Below are 18,297 nucleotides of genomic sequence, written 5' to 3'. Positions count from 1 at the left end.
GTTAGAGAAAGGATCTGTGCTGCCCTTGAGCCTAAGTTTCCCCATTCCCCAAGAGAGTTCCCTATGACTAGTGTTACCAGTTCAGAAAACTTCAGCCCCCGTCACTTGCAATGGTCTTCCATAAGGCAAATTGATCTGTTAGTCCAGTTAGACCACCCAAGATTAAAGGGTCCATGTTTGTCATTTAATGTCACATGACAGCTGGAATTTACATTTATTGGTCTTCAAATAATTGAGTCCTGTTCTTGTTCTTGGTATCTAGTATGAACAATGAACACTAGAAGCAGAGCAAAAATGAAGTGGATAGAAAGCAGAAAATATAGTGAATGCTCTACATACTGTTAGGGATAAATGTTAAAGGTTACAAGGCACAATGCCAGTGATTTCTGAATGGAGAGAGTCAATGGCTGTATACATCTTTGAATATAATCCGTCATTTCATTACATGGTTACAAGTACTTGAGTCACTAGAATTTTTTTTTTCTCTAAGACTTATTTTTAAAAGCACAAAGTTCCTAAAATCATGGATAATCACATCTTCAGTTAACTTGCCATGTAGTTAAAGTTCACTTGGTTAGACTCATGTCATCTGGGTGGAGATCAAATTGAATTATCATTGCATTTATTTAACTCTTATTAACTATTTGGCATGTACTATAAGTTTCACTACAGGCTGTCATGAAAAATCACTATCCACTCAGCTTCTCTCCTGCCAGAGCATTTAAAAAGGTCCAAACTAACCAATTGTCCATACCTCTTAGGTATGCACTCATTTGAAAACTCTATTTGTAACCTGCACATGACAGTGGGTGATTTTGAATACTAGTTTGGCTTCTTATCTTTCATGACAAATGAAACCCTTAACTTCTGACATATTATTCTGTTCAAGAGGTTTTGCTTTTCTATTAAACCCTTCTTCTAATATTATCTGCCTTTACAGCAGTTTTAAATCATGGTAGTATTGTTTGCCCATAAGATAATTGTTAATATTTACAGAGTTATATTAGGAGATGAGATTCACCCATGCAAAAGCTGTTCTCTTGTAACTATAAATTATTCATCTTTTCTAAACATCTGCTGTGTTCCCAATATCGGTGCAGATGTCACTGCTGGGCTGGCTGGCTGCTTCTAGCTATCTTGAAGCTGCTACGTTATATTGCTTGTCCTAGTCTTAAATGCTCAGGATTAGAGGCAACAGATCTGGCTCAGGGGAAACAGTATTCGCTGTACTCCAAATGCCCTTTAATTCTCTGGCACACTCTCCTGTAGCATGTGATTGTTACACACATGCCCTTTGGCACAGCTGATTCTAAGGCAATTTTTGCTCTTACCTACATGTCTGTGCATAAAAGTATTCTCATCTTTTTTATATATTTTTATTTCCATTTAGAGAATAAAACATGTCTGACATGTAGTAGCTGCTTAATGAACTTTTGTTAAATTTTTAATGAAATTTATCAGGCCCCAACTTCAAAACATAAAGCAAGCAAGCAAAACGACTCACCTTCTAGGCTCACATACTCTGAATTGTATAGAGAAAATATGGTTTGGTATTGCCATTGGCCAAATTATCTATCAATACAAATTATCTTTAACCACCCTCCCACCATTGGTAATAACTTATCTTCTCCTTACATATGACTATTACACTGCAATCAAGATTTCTGGCTAGGGTGGGCCACAGTGACTCAGTGTGACCACAGAACTCAGGTTCGATTCCTGGTGCCTGCCCATGCAAAAAAAAATAAAAAAGATTACCTGGCTAAAGTCATCAACTCTTTGTACTCATAGTGTCCACTAGGTTTCCAGAGCTATATATTTAGCTATGAATATATTAAAGAATATTTAGCTATATTTATATGAGCTATGGTTTAAGAAAAACTGAGGATCTTTCCTTTTTTATTTCAAACCTTAGCTATTAAATATTAGCTAGCTAATGTCAACCTAAACCATGTCAGATTTAAAATATAATTTAGAAGCATATAAATTCATTAACCACTAGAAGAAAAGACTTATTTTTGTTTTGCTCTGTAACTACCTGAAATACAAGCGACTAATGAGCAATTCTGCAAATCAATGAAAAAAAAATCACAAATAATCTCATCAAATCTGTTACACTGAGATTCATCCCACATAAGGTTATATGACAGTTAGCATATTGATTTTAGAAAGTTTAATTTCTTACACACACGTGAAAATCCTAACTGACTGATGAGGAGAACAGCAGCAAATGTTGCAGGAGGGTCTGCAGGGACCCAGTTTCCTTCTGTCTTGTTGCTTTGCTACCCCTTACCTCGCCCCAGCCCACCCCCAGGAGATGCCCTTGGCTGTTTGGTCAAAGCTAGCTCACTGCCTCCGCATCCGCATTCCATCGCAGGAAGGGAAAGATAAATAGAGGGCAAGCAGCTCTATTTTAAGGGTATGACCTGAGAGTTGCACAGGTCAGTTCTGCTAGTATCCAGTAGGCCAGAATTTAGTCACATGGGACTATCTAAATGGAAAGGAGACCAGCAAATGTAATGTATGGCAGGGTAGCCAGAGAGACACCTTAAACTCAGAGTCCTATTTCTGAAAGGAACAGGAGGAATGGATGTGGGAGGGGAAATTGCATGTTGTCACACCAGACTAGCTGTTCTTTCTGCCAACATTGATTAAATAGACACGGCCCCGTAAAAATTATGGCAATTCTAAGAATGCTGGAGGACTGTTGCAGTTTTCTGTCTAGAAGAGTATTTTCAATAATAGCTGTGCCCCTGAAGCTATGCTTGCTCTAGAATCATTGAAATTAAAGTTGAAGATCAAATTCCCAAATAGGCAGGGTAGATTTTTCTCTTCCACTGGTATTATCACAGATGGACCTGTTCTCCCTAGCAGACCGAGAAAGGGAAAGGGGCAACTAATATCCATTGAGGAACAGCTCTGGTTCAAGCCCTGTGTTAGGTGCCTATAAGCATTTTCTCATTTGTCTCCTTAAAACAATCCTTTCTGGATGCTATTGTTATCCCCAAATGAGAACCCAAGGTTTCAAGCAGTTAAATAATTAGGCCAAGCCTGTTAGCTCTGATATGGGCTCACTTTCTGGTTTCACAGTAGGGCTGGGGATGAGGAGAGTCTTTTCTTCCCCTAAACAAATGACCCTCATACAAAAACTCGCAAAATGTAGATAAAACACCAGTCACCACCTGTTCTCCCAAAATTCAGTGGGGAAGAAAAGAGAATCTCCAACCCAAGGGTTACAATTGCTCACCACACAAGGCAGAATTCAATTGGTGGCAAAAACGTTCTGAGAGCCTACAAGTCCCCTTCTTCATTTAACTTCTGCGTGTTTAGCTGATCTCAGAGGTACGTCAGTGGTGGCACAGCTTGGGTCTAAGTCTGCTGACTCTGGCTATCCCAGAGGAACGACCGGCAGGTATGAACTTTGTGTGTAGTCCTGACTTTTATTAAGACAGCTTAGCCTAACAAGATGCAAGTAATTCAGCCATCTTTTCAAAATGTATAACATTTCAAATGTATAAAAGCCAGTTATAAATTTAATCTCAAAGATACCATTGGTGATTACATTCAAAATGCAGTAGAGTCCTATTACATTAGCCAGATTTATATCTCAGACCTAAAGTTTCAACTACTTTGAGCAACAGTGTAGTGTCCAGGCAAAGAAAGTCTCACTAGAAAGCTTGGGAAGCCCTGGATTCTTTGAAAGAGACTGTCCTAGGAACGTCTACCAAGAACCAAAGTCACACAGCCAAAATAATAATAATAATAATAATAAGGCCCAGACATGAATCCTGGTCAGACTAACTCACCCACTGAACAGAAGAATTCCCAGTATAATAATCTAACCCTAACACATATTATCTTTATGTGTAATGGGTCAACGTTTTCGTTACGTCTGTGGACCCCAGCAAGGATTTGAATCTTAACTATGTTTATCATTAGAGGCAAAAAAGAAATCCTTTACTACTGCTGAGCAAAATGCGTGCTGTTTCTAAGTCCACACGAGTCCATTTCTTAAAGTTCTGTTCCCCCCGTGGCTAATTGGAAAGAAATTAATTACTTGGGCTCTGCAGGCAGAGATCTGATTTCAAATTCTGTCCTGCCCAGCCTGCCGTGTGACCGGGGACACTGGCTCTTCCAGATGTGCGGCTTGCCCATCCATCAGATGGAACACACAGCTTTCCCTGTGACAGGGGCTACAAGGCCATATCACCCCTGGTTATATGTACCAGTGCCTGGTACAAGGGAAATGCTCAATACATGTAAAACGTTGTTGTAATAATTGCAAACAAGTTAAGTGCTAGAAAATAGGATGTAAGCTTTTGAATTTGCTTTGTTTTGTTTTGTTTTTTTTCCTCCTTTTCTAAATTCCGGTCATTTTGGCCCCAAAAGGCAGACTTCATCAGGTTGTTAGTCCTTGTTAACTCCACCAAAAAGTGGAAGAGATAAATGAACCCTTACCGGAAGAAAAATTGCCTTCTGAAATAACCTCTTCTTGGTACATCCAGCATTTATGTGCTGTCCTTTTTCTAAGACAAAAAATAAATTGCAGGTTGTAATTGGATGGGGGATATCAGCTCCTGATGATTAAGGGAGGTTACTCCTCGAAACAGGGCATTAAATGAACGCTACCTGCTTTTAGCTAGGGAGCTATTGCAAATAACCTTTTTTCTCCCCCAGCTGATAGGCAAGGAAAAGAAAGTTTCCAATAATGGACCACATTACAAATCCTTCCTCATGTACTCTGCTGATCTAAATTGACACATGATGCCTGCCCACCATCTCTCAGAAATTGTGAGATGTACTAACTCATCCATCAGGCCCCGCCTCACAGCCCAGGAGGCACCTAAGAAGATAGCTCCCTTTCTCTTCCACTGTTCCTCTCCAAACTGAATCAGCCTTTTTAGGAGCTCGATTCCCATTCTGAAAAGCGATACCTTCTAAAAATGGGAATGGCAGCACTTATGGCAATTCCAACCCATCAGCTGAGAGATAAGCAGGTGAAGGCTAGAGTGTTCTCCTCCAATGACCTCCCAAACGTTTTTTGATGTAAAAAAAAAAAATTAAGTATACATATGGAAATAGATAAATACCTGTATACATCTGTATGTGCATATATGCACCCCATACTTGTGTATGTATATCTACATAGATATCTATATACATATATGTGTATGTGTGTGTGTATATATACATACATATATATTTCCATGATACTTCATTTATATTTTTATATTCTTCTTTCCCCACCCAACTACTTTTGGAAAGGGATTAGATATAAGTCCCCAATTTAAGCCTTGGATTTATTTTTGAGTTTGAAATCAGGTGGAGCAGCTTCTTAACTATCAATGGTCACTGAGCAAGGAAAAAAAAATAGATGATTAGATAGATAAATAATACATACATACAGAGAGAAAGAGACTTGGAAATCAAGTTAATTCAAATGCTAATTTTAAATAGAAATAAGGATGATCAAATTTTATTCAACAAATAGTAAGTGTTGATTCTATATTACGGCTAATAGAAGACGTATTTTAGAAGGGTAAGAAACAATGAGGAAAAAGTTAAAATATCAGAGAGATGGATACAAACAAATCCTTTAAAAGGCATCTCTCAAACACCTCTTCTCTACCAGGCATTGTTTTCGATGCCCAGAGTTTCTCATCCTTGTTACTATTGGCATTTTGGAGCAAGTAATTCTTGGTACGAGGGACTGTTCTGTGCATTGTAGAATGTTTAGCAGCATCCTTGGCCTTCTAAGATGTGTCAACCAAGTGTCTCCAGACATTGTCAAATGTTCACCAGGGAACAAAACCGCCCCCAGTTGAGAACGACTGTGCTAGATAATCAAAGGTAGTCCCCACCCACCAGTTGCAATTTTTGTTTCCATTTCCTTAAGAATAGTCAATCCTCAAAATCTTGGTGCATTATCTTGTGTGAAGATTGTCAGACTTCCTCTCTCTCCAGTGCTGAGCTCCCTTAGAGCCTTCTCTGAGTTCTAACAAAAGTGGAGAGTTGGGGAGGGGAGGGCATTGAGGTGGAGAGAATCTAGTTCCTTACTTTTAGTGACCATTTTCTAGGTCTCTCACCACTTCCACTGGCGTTCTGATCTTTCAGGAGGTTTTTTTTTTTTTAAATAAGAAATCTCTAACATTTCACTCTTAATGATATTTATGTTGTCAATAAATAACATACGGAAGTATCAAACCAACATATAAAAATGAGAAATCAAGCTCTGTATTGAAGCGGACATTTTAAGAAAAGCTGTACATCAGTAAGCATCTCCTGTCAGAAGTTTGTGATTCTAAGAAACTAGCACCAAGGTGTTTCCTTATTGTTCTGTTTAATCAAGAGTTGGCTGGAACTAAGTGATACAGAATAGAAGGTGGTTGTTTGTGTTCATGCAGTTTTCACTGATATGTCATCTGTCATTTGACTCTAGACTCAGATTAACACAGTTTTCACGCAGGTGAAAACTTTTGAAAACATTCATTAGCAGACATTGCAATGTCATTAAAGACGTAGCAGCCATTAAAGAATTAAAGACCTTACTGAGGTTGGCAGGCTTTCGACCTCATGTTCTTATATTATTCTAAAGACATTCATGAGAATCATTATATCATTACATTTATCCATGGCTCTTTTTACAGAGGGAACAACTACAAATAATAGCTCATTTCCTAATTCCCTGAGATGTCATTGTCCAGGCAAACTGAGAGCTCTAGCCCTTTACTGAGTGCCCACTCTATCTTTTACTCCTTACTAAATAAAACCCTACCAAGTAGTTAGCATTGACCAGATGTCTAAGTGTTGAATTGCCCCAAGGTTTAGTCTTTGGAATTTTTAATCTACCTTTCACACAGTCTAGCAAATATCATCCATTCCCGTGGCTACAAATCCCAACTCCCAAATTTATATCTACAAACCAATTACTTTTTTGGGGTTTTTAATATCCAACAACCTTCTCTATATCACCACTTGACTATCTCAAATTTAACACATCCTGTTAATCTCTTTCCTACTGTCTCCCAGATTTCCGTTCAGCCAATTGCAACCCCATTTTTCCAATTATTCAGGCCACAAACTTTGGGATCATTCTTCCACAAGTCTTTCTCTCACACCCCACATGTGACCCCGTCCACAAATCTTGGCAGCTCTTCCTTTTAAATATCCCCGGAACCTAGCCATTTCTCAGCCTCTACCGACAACCACCCTGATTGAGCCCTCTTGTCTTTCAGTTGGATTATTGTAAGTGATCTTCAAGTTTGTCCTCTCCAGTCTATTCACAACACAACAGTCAACATAATTCTTTTAATCTCGAGTCACAGCATGTTGCTTCTCTGCTCAAAACTCCCAATGGCTTCCCAAAGACCTTGCCAGGTTACCAGGTCTTTCGAAATCTGGACGCCTGCCTCCTCTCTTACTTCATTTCTCACCACTCACCTCCTTACTCCGTCTGCTCCAGGACATCTGGCTTTTTTATTTCCTCCAGCATACTCTTATAACCTTCAGAGCTGCTTTTCCTTTTCTCTAAAAATACATTCCCCCAAAACCCATATATATCACTGCCTTCCTTCCTTCATGTCTCTGCTCAAATGGCACCACCAGAGAAGACTTCTTTGACTGTTTGACGCAAATTGGTGTCCACTCTCAGCATTCTCCTCATCTTACCATGTTCATAGAAAAATATTGTCTTCATAAAGATATATAGTTTGTATAGGTATAAAATTTATATTATATAATTTGTCATTTATATATAATTTATAACTATTAATGCAGGGGTTGACAAATTATTTTCTTTTTGTACAACCCATGAACTGGAAATACTTTCTACAGTTTTAAGGCATTGTTAAAAAAAAAAACAAAAGAAGACCATATTTGGCCCACAAAAAGCTAAAATATTCACTATCTAGGCTTTTTACAGTAAAGTTTGCTAACTTGTATTTGTGCATTGTATTATACTTTCCTAGTGTCCTCCCTCTAGAATGTAAATTCCTGGAAGGCAGGAACTTTGTTTTGTTCACTTTCATAGGCCCAGCACATAGAAGAAGGCCTGGTACAAAGTAGATGCTAAATAAGTATTTTTAAATGAAGGGAGACAAAGAGATTTAATAAGCTCTGGTGAGTTGTCCAGGTTGCACAGGATGTTGGCAAATGAACCAAATTCTAATCCAGGTCCATTTGAGTCGAAATCGGATCCCGAGACCCAGGAGCTGCTTGTAGTAATGCTTTGAATCTTTTTTCCCTACCAAAGACTGGTGCAGACTGCCTCTGGCATGCATATCGAATTAAGGGCAATGTGGTACAGGGATGAAAGAAGAAAGAAACGTAGCACGTTATAGAAAACCTTTCATAATTATACCATAGCAACATTTACTTCTGACATCAGCCATGTTTTCACATACATGTCTTCTTAGCATCACCATATTTCTGTGTAAGAAGATAAAGCAAGGACTGTCTCTTTGTCCCCATAAGCTCTGCTGACCCTTGTCAGGCCATCTGTGCCAGTTTTTTTTTTTCCAGAAAATGTAGTCTCTATAAACAGCAGTGGTTGAGGCTTTTATACTAGATTTTGTCCATCTCTTTACCTGCTCACTATAATATAGCTCAACTTTTTAGAAAACTGTAGAAGTGTCATTTTCAATGTTAGGATATGCAGAAGTCTTAAGAGTTAAATAGGTATGATTATTAAAGAAAATTTAATAATTATCATTTTTTTTCCAAATAATTTGCCTGGTGACTTGGATAGGAAATATTGGTAAACGACAGAAAATCAACAAATGTACTATTTCTTTGCATTCGCCTTTAAGCTTAAGGTCTTTGTAAAAGAAATTGCTCTGTTTCATTTGTAAGTAACTTTAGTACTTGCAAGGAAGAAAATGAGACAAGACTCAAATGCTTTATCTGATTTTTTGTTCAAAAAAATTAAAAACTTGAAATTGTTAAAGTCAGGTATTAAGTATCTTCTGCGTCCTAAGTGTGTGATGCTTAGTGCTACATTATACATTTTTAGAAGGTCCCTGGCTATTTATATGCCATATTGTAGCATATTTTATTTATGGGGAAGGTATATTTGAGAACTTTACATGTCTGCTGTGTTAGGCAATAAAAAGCATAACTTTGTGTCGCCAGGCTTGAGAAAGAGGTTCAAGATCTCGAAAAGGCTGAACTGCAAATTTCAACCAATGAAGAGGCAATTTTAAAGAAACTAAAATTGATTGAGAGGACAACTGAAGATATAATAAGGGTGAGCGCTGACTGACTTTAAAACAATGATACCCTCTCAAAGTGAGTCCACACACTACATAACCCTTCAAAGTAGATCCACATTCAGAATTTATTTTTTAAAATTGTATTAATCATGGAGAATTCTTTTTCTCTTTCAGTCCGTGAAGGTGGAAAAGGAAGAAACATCAGGAGGTATGTTTTTGAGTACGTTTTTATGTCCAATTAAATGCTTCAATAAGCCCACTGAAGGTTTTCCCGTTGTAAATATATTCTAAATTTATTTTGAATTAACATTAACTTTACAGAGTCAATTGAAGACATCTATGCCAATATCCCTGACCTTCCAAAATCCTACATACCTTCCAGGTTAAGAAAGGAAAGAAACGAAGGACTGGAAGATCATGAACAAAATAGAAAAGGTATATAAGAAATCTGCTTAATGGCAGATCCTTAATTTCAGATTTTACCGTGTCAAATAGCAACAACTTGCTATGATATCCCAGGCTTCCAGCGTGAGCAATGATCCCATTTTACAGCTCCATGAAGTATGTGAGTCACTTGCATAGATAGGGATAATGGACTTAGTGTGTATCCTGTGTATTTTATTCCCTCACAAACTAGGTATGGAGTGGGAGAAGAATTGCCTGAATGAGGCAAGGGACTCTTAAGCTCCCCTGCTTAAAAACATCTCTCCCAACAATTCCAGCTAGTAGATATTCTTTTTGTCTATCAATATTCTCTTTAAAAATGAAAATATTCCCCTTGGAAAGGTTAGGGAATATTTACACCCATGTGAAAAGAATTTCCATGCCCCTGGAGAAATAAAGTTTCATTTTGGGGGCAGAGAGGAAACCTTTGAATTATAGAGTGGAAGGAGAAGCTACTCTTTATCTGCAGACTGTGGTCATTCATTCATTCATCCAACAAATATTTTAATGAGCATCTACTATGTGCCAGCCACAGTTCTAGACCTAAGAATGCAGTAGTGAATAAAACAGCAAAAATCCCTGCCCTCACGGAGCCAACATTCTAGGGAGGAGATTAAAAACAAAAAGATAAATAAATGAAATACATAGTGTTAAAGAACAAAAATGCCAAAGGAAAGAATAAAGCCGAGAAGGGGGAAAGGGAAAGTGTGAAGAGGGGTACTGCCATTTTTCATTGAGTAGCTAGGAAAAGCCATTTCAGGTATAGGAAACGAATGCTTATCCTTTGGGCTATAGAGGAGCTATGAAATGCAAGATGGGTTCAAAACAGGAGGTGACAGGATACAAGAAAAACAAACATTACCTACATTGTAATTTTGCCCAGAATCCTATTATTATTACTGTGCCGGTTTAAAGTTCCAGCCATAGGGATCACTCCTGGACCAAGTCAACCAGTTCTCCCCACGGTTGTTTCGGTCCAGTTAATATTGCTCCATTTTTAGCAGGCCCTCGACTTGAGGATGGGAGTGAAAATTGAAGGAAACAAAAGGCAAAAGGAAAAGCATATGACTCTAGCTTTCTCCCTCTCTCTTCAGTACCAGTTCTACATTTACACATTGTGAAACCTTTAGAACACTTCCCTATAATTTCAGCATGCTACTGGCCTAGGCACCAAAAAGGCAACTTAATGAAATATATTTTGCTAGGCATTTTACCTACTGCATTGCAGAGTATGACACATTCTAATGCAAAAGAGCCTAAATTTGTCTTGTTAGATTTATTATTTGGAAAAAAAGATATCTTTTGATTCCCAATGAAAATTCTTATTATTTGGAGCTATCAGTTGATTCTCTTCTGTAAGCAGCTTTCTCCTTCAGTCTTTCCCATATCTACTTACTTAAAATCCACATCATTATAGAGTTGGTCATTATATAATTAATTAACAAAATCAGATATTAAAAATACAGTGTTTCCAAAAAAAAGAACAAAGGGTACGCCTAATATAAAAATAAACATTAGTTTGCAAGAGTAGACGTTAAAGAAATCAAAGATGAAATTTGTGTCTCGACAGCTTTGTATGCCATGGAAATTAAAGTTGAAAAAGATCTGAAGACTGGAGAAAGTACAGTCTTATCTTCAATACCTCTCCCATCAGATGACTTTAAAGGCACAGGAATAAAAGTTTATGATGACGGGCAAAAGTCAGTATACGCAGTAAGCTCTAATCCCAGTGCAACATACAATGGCACTGACGACTTGGCCCCAGTTGAGGTAGAGGAACTTTTAAGACAAGCATCTGAGAGAAACTCTAAATCTCCGACAGAGTATCATGAGCCTGTATATGCCAACCCATTTTGCAGGCCTACAACTCCACAGAGAGAGAAGGTAACCACTGGACCAAACTTTCAAGAAAGGATGAAGATTAAAGCTAATGGATTAGGCAATAATGTAAATGAATCCATACACAATATGGACAATGGACTCTCAGAGGAAAGGGAAAACAGCTTCAATCATATCAGTCCCATTCGTCCAATACCTCAACCCCGATCAATGATTCAACAAGCAGAGGAGACACTTCACGCTCCACAAAACAGACTGATGAATCCTTGGAAAGATTCCAGTGAAAGGCAAGACAACTATGCACATTCTCCAAAGGCAAGATTGAGCCCCAGTGAAGCAAGAGTTGGGAAACCAGAACCCCAGGGCTCTTCACCAACTTTTCAGGAGGATGAGGAAGATGTTAGATATAATATTGTTCATTCCCTGCCTTCTGACATGGATGAGTCAGAACCAGTGACAATGATTTTCATGGGGTATCAGCAGGCAGATGATAATGCAGAAGAAAAGAAGCTTCTGACAGGATATGATGGGATCATCCATGCTGAGCTCGTTGTTATAGATGAGGACGAGGAAGAACGTGAAGAAGCTGAGACGCTATCTTACCATCCCGTGGGTCCCTGCAGTCAGGTTTTTCAGCCTGCTAAACCAACACCACTTCCTAGAAAGAGATCAGAAGTTAGTCCCCATGAAAACACAAACCATAAATCTCCCCACAAAAATTCCATATCCCTGAAAGAGCAAGAAGAACGTTTAGGCAACCCTGTCCACCATTCTCCACTTGATGTTCAGATAGCAGGAGACGGGACTGAAGATCCATCTTTAACAGGTAATGAAAATGACAAGGCATGCCACTGCTGTTTGGTCATGTGATGGTCTCTTTCCATATTAATAAACTCTCTTGCTTTCAGCTTCTTTGATCACCTCATAGACTAATACACACTGACATTTCTTAATCATGCTGATCTGAATTATTATCACCATAGGTAAGGTGATTGTCATTTCAAAATTCAAAGAAAATGAAAATCAATTGTTGCCTTATTGGCTGTTACGCTGATTTACCTTAGAACTTGAAATTCTTCTTCAGTCTTATGGAACTGCATGTGAATGTATTTGGATCACTAAAATGTTGAGTCATCGATATCATATCTTATTGCCACTAGAATCTGATGGTAACTACTTGTTTCTGGCTCATTATTATTTAAACTTTCTACTAAGTTAGCAAGTTGCCTTAAATTTACAAGAAAAAAAGAAACAAATTTTATTTTTGGAGCGATATTTTATCTACTTTGTTATGCCTTGTTTCTCTAAACTTTTCTATAGTTTTATTAACTTTATTTCCTTAATTTTTCTACATGTTAAAATAGAATATTAGTTTGCCATATATCATGTATAACATTTAACTTTGCAGTCTTCCTCAGCTTAGCAATCTTTCTTCTATTTTCAATATATTTGCATTTCTCAATTCTCTATAATGTTTTATAACCTACTGAATGAAAAATAGATTAAACATTTTTTTCTACAAAAGTGATTAGTCATCAAGTTTAAATTTCTTTTTATCACTGGAATGTTTTATTCTATTTATCATTTATAAGAATAAATATGTACCTGACAAATCAATTAGAATAGGTACACTTATCTTGGCTAAAGACATAAATCAATTTACCTAAACATACATGGTGTGGATGTTTGAAAGGGATAGTAATTTTAAATGTCTCCAGCGAAAGTATTCTCATTAAAAATCAATAATGGTTAAGCCCTAGCCAATCCAATAAACAGAACCTGATCATTCCATAGAGTGTGACAGTACCGGCACAATTCAGGAAGGTCTCTTCCTTTAGTGCCTACAAATTCACTCTTAGGCTCCAAATAATGCAATAAAATGAACCATTTTACATTATCTTAACTAAAGTAGACATACCTAAGTACAAATTTAGTCATCTGAAGAATTTCTAGCCTCTTTGCACGTGTATGTTCATATTATCTTCTTAAATCAGAGCTGATTGGCATGTCCCACAATGGAAACCTGCAGATACTAAAATCCCTTTCCATTTCATTTTGAGAATGAGCTTTGTTTGCTGGCCACACTTTGTACCTTAAATGTGTTTTAAAAGCATCAACACATAAGACTTGGAAAAGAGAAATGCACTGTGGACCAAGAGCAGTTCCATGACCCACTTCAACCCCTCCCCCTTCTTTTAACTTGGACCCTAGCCAGCTCCTGCTGAGCACCCATATTCCTTCTCCATTAACCTTGTCAACACATTTACTCTCTGGAAAAAGACAGGAAGTGACTAATATTTCTAGACAACACTAATTGTGCCACTGAGCTAAAATAATGAAAACAGGAAGACCTATTCCAGACAAAGTAACAATACAAAGTTCCATGTTATCAATCAAAGCATCTTACAAATAGAATCTCAAAAATTCCCTGTCTCCCCTCATAATATTATTTTACATTCCTGTTTTCTAATTCAGCAAATGGATTACAGTGCTGAGAACTTTTTTAAATAACTGGATGTTAAAAATCAATCAATTATGTTGACATATTCCTTCAGGAACCATCCATACACACAAAGCATGCAGCCACTTATGCACTATGATTTCACCGGTAGGCTGAGGTCCCCCCCAAAAAATGCTTATTGAGACTTGAAAATCCACCATTTCAGTAAATTCTTTTCTCTATGATGTAGGATCCCTTTTACATATAAATATTTCTGTTAAACATAATAGTTAATAAATATGTCTCTTTTCTCCTATTATAAAAATTATTATAAAAGACTTACCTGAAAGCTATTTTTAATTTAGAAAAATTAAATTAAAAAGAGGACCATGAAAAGAGGACTAAAAAAAGGACCATGAGATGAGGATGAAATATGGAAAAAGGTGAACTTTGGAGATCTAAAATCAAGATTTTTTAGTCAAAACTTTGAATAAGTTAAGACATCACCAAAAAAAAAAAAAATGCAGGAGAAGTTAGTTACTAGTGTAGGCGTAACTGCTCAGGTTCTAAAATACAGCTCAATGCCAGACACACCTGGCAAGTTTTTACTGGGAGCTCACTACTACCTCCACCAACTAGACAGCTGGCTTTCTCTAGTAGTCCTCGCCAACCTAATCTTGTACTCCCAGTTTTTTTCTCCCCACTTAGAGATGTTGGTAGCATTTCAGGATGAAGAGGTGGAAGGCCTCAGACCTGAGAGTCACCTGCTATTATCACTGACCTTGCCAGCCTGTGGCAGCCGTTAGGAGTCAAGGAACACTGAAAGCAAGAAGGCAAGCTCCCTTTCACAAAGTTTAACCAACCAAAATTAAATGTCTGAATTGCTATGAGGAGAGGAGGCAGGGCTCAGAGAGGAACAGCATGGAGATGTGGAAGGGAGAGCTGGAGGACCCTTGTTTTTATAGCTGCTATACCTACAGGCCTTCCCGTTGCCAGTATTTGCTCACCCCACACAGCTCTCTGGAACCCATACCCTCTACTTGTCATAGGCCTGAAGAAATGAAAGGAAGGTATAGCAGACTCTTAACAATCCAGGACTCTTCTTTTTCTCCCTTAAGAAACGGGACAGTCCTGAGGCTGTCCACACACAATGAGTCCTTTAAGAGCATCATTGAATGTCCACAGCACCCAGGATATCTACAGCACCCACAGCCTGACTTACTGAACCTCGAAGTGAGGAGTAACTAAGGAAAAGGACCGTGCCCTTGCCTTCAAAGAGGCCTTTCCAAAGTCTGTAAAGAGAGTCTTTGCCTCTGCTCTCTTTTTTAGAATGGGAAACATAGGGGTCCATGAAATTCAAGAATAGAAACTCTACAAAGTCTTTCCTTCTGCCATCATTTTACCTCCTGCCATGGAACAATCCACTCCTCAGGGTTCACTATCCAACATCTCCCAGCAATAGGCATCTTCCTCCTCGGGAATGAACACAGGAAATGCTCTCAGCTCCCCCTAAATTCAATGGAATATTCTTGGCCCTGCCACTAGAAGTCACCCATTACACAGAAGGTCCCAAGGGAAGTGCTACTTAACTTCACTTAAATAAAAGTATTTCATATAAATAGAATGACAACGAAAATGATTCTTGTCCTGTTACAATTTTGGATCCCGTTCAATAAGTGGGTTATTTGTGAAAAAGTGCTTCTAAGAGATAAGTCATTTCCCTTGTTAATAGAAACCTAATATATGACTGAGAAATGAGAGAGTATAGTTTCCTTTCTTTCTTTTTTTTTCTTTCATTAAACAAAATTGTGCAATCATTTAAATAGCTGCTTCTTGGGTCATATTATACATTAATTTAATGATCGGTGCCTGGAAAGCATCTCTCAACTTTGGAATATGACTTAGGTAGCTATACCCCAAGATCCTAAATGTTAGGTGTATAATACCATAAACCTAGGGGAGTATTATGAATTCTAATCCCCCATTTTAGAAAATGCTTTCTATACCCACTATATCATTAGCACTGGCAGAGGCTCAAAGAAGAAATATTTATCATTTGAAAGCATATATAAAGATATATATATCTTGATAAACACATTTTATAATAACTCCAACTCTTAGTTATTGGTTCCCATTGTTTCATTCATAAAGAAATGTGGTTTTGCTACTCTACATTCAGGGTGGAGCCCCTGAGGATTACTGTTTGATGAGTTGAAACATAACACAGTCATCATATAGAATTTAAGTTTCTAAAAATCCAAATTCTTTTTGATTTTTTAGTAGTACATAGTTCAGAAATATATACAAAATGGTCATTGACTTACAGAAATGAATCTATGGTTAATAGTGAAATTGCTGCACAAATCCTATGTTTACTCAACTAACACTGTATTTGCTCTACTAATTTTTCTAATCTTTAAAGAAATAGGTTCCTTCTAGCTCTGAACCTGCTTCTGTCCTAAGTTAACCATAGCTTATAATTTCTACTATCTTTTTGTGCTACTAAAACAATGCTCACATTGTTGGATAAAACCATCTGAGGTATGTTCCAAACTTTCCTGCATTCTATGAAATGGTCATTTAGAGTGAAAATTAAGACTTCTTTTATAACTGTCTATATTTTCCCCTTTTATTTTGCAGCTTTAAGGATAAGAATGGCAAAGCTTGGGAAAAAAGTGATCTGAGAAATGTACACCTATATAAACATCCTTTGTTGAAGAAACCTAGAAAAGTTGCAAATTTCTCTTCTGAATATTCTTTGCTGTTTTTTTTTTTTCTGAAATCCAAAGTATTATGGTATATACCAATATCGTCATGTGAATAAGCAGTAGTCATTATTTGTGACAAATTCTGAAAAGGCTGGGGAGAATAAATGCTTGACTTTTCCAGTGACTTGACACAATTCAGAGGAGAGAGGAGGAGACTAGCATATTTTTAATGTATTAATACCAAAGCATTTCTAATAAGAGCTTGTTAAAATTAAGAATAAAATTATTTAAAATAACCTGACTCTATTGCATTAACTAGCATTGTAATTTTGCTAACACATAGACTGAAAGATCATAGGAAAAATTGTACTTCATTGCAGAAATATTGATTTTAACTTCGACAAGTAAACGTATCATCCCAAATCAATAAGACTTTAAGACAACTCCATCTTCCTGTTGAGGACAATTCAACTGGCCTAGTAGAGACTGCAAACCCTAAACTGACCAGAATGTGCATGCAGTAATTCTCCTCAGATTTGGGGGAGATCTTAATAGTGTACATAACTTTACATATGATAATTGATATGTTCATTCCTCATAATTGATATGATCATCCTTTCTTTCACCCAGTTCATTGAGCCAAGAACCTCATGGTCTAAACTGAAAATGACCTAAGGGTTTCATTCCAATTTCCCATATTCTCAAAGAATACAAATATATCTAGCTAATATTTGAGCAAGTCATGTGAACAAATTCCAGTAGTCATCTTAATATTAATACAAATAAGAATGTGTACGTGTCATTCCTAAGTGAATATTCCTACATGCCAGTGTAATAAATAGCAGTGTGTCAACACTTTCTTTAAAGAATCCTAGGAAGATGTTTGATAAATTCAATCCAAATCAGTACACATTTATTGAGCACCTACTGTTTTCCCTGCACTGCACTAACCAGTAGAGACACAATCATGAATTAGTTATATTCTTTGGTCTTGTGGAGTTTATCATTGGAAATAAATACACAAACAGTTTTACAACAATATTAAAGGCATTCAGTTGCTATGGGAACATAGTGTGATTGTCTGCCTTAAAAGATCTAAGGAAGGTTCACAGGTAGGTGATGTTTTGGTTGAATATTGATGAAGGAATAGAAATTGACGAGGAAGAGAAATGGGCTAGAAACTTGCAGAGAGCCAAGCATGGGCATGGTGCAGATACGAGAAAACATGTCTCTTTCTCTCTCTCCAATTGCTACCCCTCCCCATGTCTCAGACACTATCCCAATGCAGGTCTCTCTTTTTCTATGTATCTTGTGAGTGGGTATGAGGAGTCTCTATTTCTATCAGTAGTATTCTATCTATATGTATCACCACATCTCTGTTATTGGGATTCCGTATCTTCTCTCTCTCTCTCTCTCTTTCATATATCAAAGAGATATATGTCTGTGTGTGTCTTCCTGTCTTTCTATCTCTCTGTCTCTCTTCTTTCTCTTTTTCTGTCCTTCCCACCCACCACCCACCCTTTCTCTGTCTTCTTGATTCTTTCCATTCATGGCTCCCCTTCCCAAAACCAGGACTCCAAGACCTTGGGAGGAGCGAGGTTCTCAGTGGGCATTATTTTGGCCCACATACCCTTTTCAACCATCTTCAGGCTATTGC

General features: G+C 37.5%; 1 protein-coding gene across 2 annotated transcripts in view; it reads left to right on the top strand.

Annotated features, from left to right (window-relative positions):
* The window catches only part of PALMD (palmdelphin), a 47,822-nt gene extending 30,886 nt beyond the window's left edge, over positions 1-16,936 (top strand). The window contains exons 4-8 of one of the 2 annotated variants that reach the window (XM_077120152.1): positions 9,130-9,244; positions 9,384-9,417; positions 9,531-9,644; positions 11,224-12,318; positions 16,573-16,936. In XM_077120152.1, the coding sequence (XP_076976267.1) occupies positions 9,130-9,244; positions 9,384-9,417; positions 9,531-9,644; positions 11,224-12,318; positions 16,573-16,616 (1,402 nt within the window). In that variant the 3' untranslated portion in view covers positions 16,617-16,936. The remainder of the gene's footprint in view (positions 1-9,129; positions 9,245-9,383; positions 9,418-9,530; positions 9,645-11,223; positions 12,319-16,572) is intronic. The other variant, XM_077120153.1, reaches the window with a different exon arrangement.
* The last annotated feature ends 1,361 nt before the right edge of the window (positions 16,937-18,297 follow it).

This window comes from Tamandua tetradactyla, chromosome 11 (assembly GCF_023851605.1).
Source record: "Tamandua tetradactyla isolate mTamTet1 chromosome 11, mTamTet1.pri, whole genome shotgun sequence".
In the NCBI taxonomy this organism is placed as follows: Eukaryota; Metazoa; Chordata; class Mammalia; order Pilosa; family Myrmecophagidae; genus Tamandua; species Tamandua tetradactyla.
Note: the sequence above shows the minus strand (reverse complement) of the source record. Positions and strands in the feature narration are given on the sequence as shown.